This window comes from Prunus mume, linkage group LG2 (genome assembly GCF_029339155.1).
Source record: "Prunus mume cultivar Tortuosa linkage group LG2, ASM2933915v1, whole genome shotgun sequence".
Taxonomy (NCBI): domain Eukaryota; kingdom Viridiplantae; phylum Streptophyta; class Magnoliopsida; order Rosales; family Rosaceae; genus Prunus; species Prunus mume.
In genome coordinates, this window is record NC_142699.1 from 32,263,787 (window position 1) to 32,268,844 (window position 5,058).

General features: G+C 36.8%; 1 protein-coding gene across 2 annotated transcripts; it reads right to left on the reverse strand.

Annotated features, from left to right (window-relative positions):
- Window positions 1-1,798: 1,798 nt before the first annotated feature.
- On the reverse strand, window positions 1,799-4,708 carry LOC148920065 (protein DETOXIFICATION 16-like). Of its 2 annotated transcripts, none has more exons than XM_089047240.1 (8): window positions 4,393-4,708; window positions 3,396-3,940; window positions 3,152-3,238; window positions 2,979-3,035; window positions 2,639-2,877; window positions 2,269-2,387; window positions 2,054-2,140; window positions 1,799-1,971 (listed from the first exon to the last, which is right to left on the reverse strand). In XM_089047240.1, exons 1-8 carry the CDS (start codon window positions 4,669-4,671, stop codon window positions 1,915-1,917), a joined length of 1,470 nt encoding a protein of 489 aa, XP_088903366.1. In that variant the 5' UTR covers window positions 4,672-4,708; the 3' UTR covers window positions 1,799-1,914. The 2 variants fall into 2 exon arrangements, with proteins under 2 accessions (XP_088903366.1, XP_088903367.1); XM_089047241.1 differs by having other exon boundaries at window positions 4,443-4,613.
- Between the last annotated feature and the right edge of the window lie 350 nt (window positions 4,709-5,058).

Genomic DNA, 5,058 nt, shown 5'->3' on the forward strand with positions numbered 1-5,058 from the left:
CACCCAAAAATCCACCACTGGGAAAACTAGGGGTCATCACTCTGACCAGGCAATCCACTATGTCAAGAAGATTCTTACAAAAAAAATAATCACAAGCTCAAATAATCCTACGTCTATTCGGGAAATGAGCACTACCTCCCTGTTCAACCCTCTTCTCCAAACTTAGTTGAGCTAGTAGCTTGTCCTTCATGGAAATGGCAGCTAGCCCATAAGCTTATTCAACCCATGGCGCCCCAACTGAGCTCCAGATTGTCATTGATGAATGAAATATAGATTTTAGAATGAAATTGACAGTTTCTTCAAGAAACCATCTTCTTCAAGAAATCAATAGAGAATCAAATCTAGCAAGGATGATGAAGTGTTTAAACTAAACCCTAGATGCATATTTCAAAAACTAATTTTTAAAATCTCATAATGAAAATCCAAACCTCACCAAGTAGAGAATGCAAAGTAAAAGTTTTACTTTCAAAAATTCTCAATTGGTGAAGTTGATTTCGAAAATAGAAGTAGATTTCAAAAGCTATTTGAAAATCTCATTTCCAGAAGTCATGAACACTCTCAGACAAACCAAAGAGAAAACCAAGTTTTCTAAAATTTTGAAAATGAAAGAGATGAGAGATTAAAACTTTGATATGCAAAGCTATTGTCAAATTTTCTAAAAAGAAGTAGCTTTCAGAATGAAATCTTGAAAACCCATTCCTATGCCATGAACACTCTCAGACAAACCAAAGAGAAAGCCACGTTTTCCAAAATAGTGAAAATGAAAGAGATGAGAGATAAAAAGTTTGTATCACTAACAAAAGTTTGAAAAATGAAATTTCAATGAAAGCCCAAAAGAAATTCAAGAACCCATGAACTCTTCTCCCAACAACCAAAACCTAATTTATGCACATTCTCTCACTAGAACTCTCTCTCTCTCTCTCTCTCTCAAAAAACCCATTTGAAAAATGTAAATGAGAGAGTTGGTAGCCAATGATTAGACATATAATAAGCAAAATCACGTGCTTTAGTTAAAAATCTCGTGCTGGAAATACTGTCCTATATGACTAGTCATCAAGACATTATTGTGATGAAGATGCTGATTTTCCTAATGATGCCCATTATAAATGAATGCATAAATTACCATGGTTTTGTACCCTCATAAGCTCTTCAATGCACTTTAACTTTGTAGCAAATAACCAAGGCCTAATTTCTAAAGATGAGCTAAGTGGAATTACATGAAAGTGTACATTTGGCAAGGAAAGCCAATTCTAAGAATTCTAAACCTAACAAGTCTTAGCTCCTTTTTTAGTTTTTACAGATTACCCACCAAGAGGGATTGTTGGTAGCGGAACTTGAACCTAGGCATTGATAACAAAGAAAACCCTTTTGTATGTGCTTTAATGAAGCATTTTTAATGACCAAAAAAAAAAAATACATACCACCTCATGTACACGCATCTTGGGGCTTTAATTTACTTATCACCCACGTAAAAAAAATGTTGCTTAAATTGATTTCAATTCATCACTTTTTTTTTTTTTGGTCTGAAGTTTCAATTCATCATTTAGCTTATGGAAGCTTGGCCATTTTCAGCACAATTTTATTGTTGGCTCATTCCTTTTAGGAGAAACTCTATTGGACGATTTGATCAAATAACGACCATTTTCAATCTCAATGGTTTCTAATTTGTACTGTAAACTTCATGGGAAGCGCTTGAGTGTATGTGTTTGTGAAAATGCCTAGGAAAAAATTTCCGTCTATATTGTATATTGTTGGTGCTCAAGTAAATGTCTATGTCACCAGTTTTTGTCCAAATGCATCACTGAAAATGCTCGAGAAAATTTATGAAAATGGAAAATAAAAAGTTCACAAGAACCAACTTGAAGATTCCAACCTAACATTTTGATACGATCATGACTTCTGCATCAGTTTTTGCTACAATGCATCGGCCACGGTTGTCGTGCTGTACACCCTATCGGAGGCTTTCTTCACCTACATAAGAAATGAAATATGAAGCATGAGATGAATGTAACAGAGATTGATACATGAAACCTAACATGACAAAGTAGTTTACTTCTTTCTCCCAATCTGTGCATGTGATTATGATTGCAAGAAATAGTGCCTGGACAACTAGAGCCACGATAATTCCGGTCCAAAGACCCTGCGAAAAACATGTTAATTTGAATCAATAAAATGTCCCTGAAAGATTCAGAAAGTAGGAGATAAACTACAGTAAGACAAAGTATGGAGGGGACTTGAAAAAATAGAAGTACAACGACTATATGTCACCTTCCCTCCAAGGTGCAGGACAAAAGCTAATAAAACTGCAGTTGGGATGCCCATAAGATAGTAAGCTCCCAGATTAACATATGCCCCAATCTTTTGTTGTCCACTTCCTCTTATGACACCTGAAATTGTAAATTCAAGTCACTTTTCATCAAATCAGCATAAAATCTTCCCTGAAAATGAGAAACCGCGGCATACGGGTAGTATTCAATCCCACAGTTTGATCATATGAATTGAGTAAAACCTTTTTATTATCTTTTGTTCTGTTGACTTAAGTTTTAGCTATAGGTTATGCCAAGGTTTGCAAAACCAGAATCAGAAGGAAACAAAATCTATTGTTGTGAGAGAGGAAATGGTGAAAAACTGCAGAAACCTGAAAGCACAGACTGAAGTCCATCAAAAAAGTGGGATATTGCAACCAAAATCAACATTTCTCCAACATAATTCACAACTTCCATTTCACTGCTGTAACAGTTGCCCCAAACTTTTCGACCCAAAATGAGGACAGTGCCAATCAAAATGCCCTCAAAAATCACAATGGACAGTGCAACACGTACTGCTAGAACTGCGAGTCGCGGTTGCCCAGCACCCAATTGATTGGAGACCCTTGTGCTGTTATATAGAAGTAAATAACAGAATAGAATACTTGAGACAAAATGTGCAACAACAGGAACATACAAAACTTAGATGTAGATCTAGAGTCTTAGACTCACCTTGCTGTACCACTGAATGCCATGGGAATCATGTAAATCATTGAGCATGTGTTAAGACTGCATGTGTGTCAAAGCCGGTTAGTAATATCTTTGTTTCTGCTTCATCTGCTTCATCTTCACTAACAAGAAATATGAAAACACTCTTTTTAAGCTTAGTTAGTAAAAATGCAAACCTGATTGACAGAACTGAGGTTTCAAGCTTTGGATTAGGAAGAAAACCAGATATGAGGACCATCATTTCGAATGACCAGATTTCTAAGCTGTCACAGACATAAAACCAACAAACAACTATTAGTAAGTGCCAGCATTTCAAAATCTCAAATACATCGAAAGATGTCGAATATTTTTATTTCGGTTTCCCACTGTATTTTAACCATCTAATGTTACAATAGTATTAGTGAAATAACTAAAGGTTACCTGATCATTACAGCCGAAGGAACAGAGAGTTTGAGAAAATTGAGAATTCCATGGAAGGCATCCTTTGAGAACCCAGTCCATGTGTGCTTGCAATAGGGAGAGACTCTGACATAAATAACCAATGCCAATGCATTGATCCAATACGAGATGGAGTTTGCCACTGCAGCACCTCTATATCCAAGGCTAGTCTTGTATACCAAAACCCAACAGACAATCAAGTGCAACATTGTAGCAGTGCCTGTGCTAACAATCATGGGAACCACATTGTTTTGACTTTGCAAAAATTTGGAGTGGCATTGGTTGACGGCATAAGCAAAGAGGCATGGTATCAGGAAACGAGCGTAGCTTCCAGCAGCAGCTGCTATTTCTGGATCTTGACCCAAGAACTCAAGAATATGACCAGCATTGAACCATATAATTGAAATAGGAATGCAGACCAGCAGAAGAACAAGCATTGCTCTCTGTAAGTGTATGCCAAGCATATGATACTGTTTTGCTCCATAGGACTGGCCACAGAAGGTGTCTAATGCACTGCTCATTCCTATCTGTTCAACAAATTAAGATTAAAATGAGGACTATTATATCATCATTGGTTCAAACACATCAAGCATTACAATTTACATACATCATACTATATATGTATATATAATATGCATATATAAATAGCACAAATTAGATAAACAAAATTAAGGAGAAGAGCATTTATCCCTTCCTCCGCGGTTCTGTGAAAGAATCCCCCCTACCCCAATATCTCATGTATCAAAAAATAAAAATGAAGGGGGAAAAACTAGAAGTATTTTTTCTCTCTTTTTTTTATAACAGAAAGTACTAGGCTGCCTCTCTATTAGATTTCACAGTGGTCTTAAGCTCTCTGTGTCTCTCTATTTTGTCTGAGTCTTGAGAGTATAAGCCTTTTATGGTATAGGTTTATTTCTACTACAATCAATTATCCTATAAATTACAAAGTCATATGAAATAAGAAAAGAAGCCATCTTACAATCAAGCTCAAACCAGTGACTGAAGCAAATGAAGTGGCCATGGAAGCACCTGCAAGTGCCAGCTCTCCAAGATGGCCAACATACATGACTGAAATCACCTGCATACCAAAAAGCAAGAAATTTGATGACACAAGTGGCCCTGCTAAAGACAGCTGCTTCTTCACTTCCTTGATAATCTCATCTTTGGATAGTCTTCCCTTTGTTGCTTGTGATTCATGTTCTTGAGGAGCTGGAAGCAAGGGAGATTCAAGACCAGCTGCTTGTTCTTGGGCATCCATTTGTTCTGTTTTTCCTCTTCAAAGAGCAAGAGCTGATGGCATCAACTATGTGGACGAAGAGTTATGTATAAAAGGGTAAACTGCCCAATACCCCAAACTATTTCGACGGTCGAAATTACAACTATGAATTAATTTTTCAGTCAATTTAGCCCTCATATTAAATTTATTCGTTAATTTCGCCCATACTGTCAGTTTTTTGACAATTCTATCCAAATGCGGGTCAAATATAAGGGTAAATTTGACGTTTGACATTGTATAATATTAAGAAAAATAAGGAAAATGCCCCCCACCCTCGATTTCTTCTCCCTCCATTTCCCAACCACCACCCACAGACCCATCCCCTCCTTACCCCCGCCTACAGAAACCAGAATCCCCTCCCCTCAATTT

What these genes read in the sequence shown, in the direction of transcription:
- LOC148920065 (XM_089047240.1), bottom strand. Translation starts at nt 4,671, where the DNA reads ATGGATGCCCAAGAACAAGCAGCTGGTCTTGAATCTCCCTTGCTTCCA. An exon ending in TCACTGGTTTGAGCTTGATT is followed by an intron (nt 3,941 to 4,392) that starts GTAAGATGGCTT and finishes TTTGTTGAACAG; the next exon opens with ATAGGAATGAGCAGTGCATT. An exon ending in GCACAGATTGGGAGAAAGAA is followed by an intron (nt 1,972 to 2,053) that starts GTAAACTACTTT and finishes TTTCTTATGTAG; the next exon opens with GTGAAGAAAGCCTCCGATAG.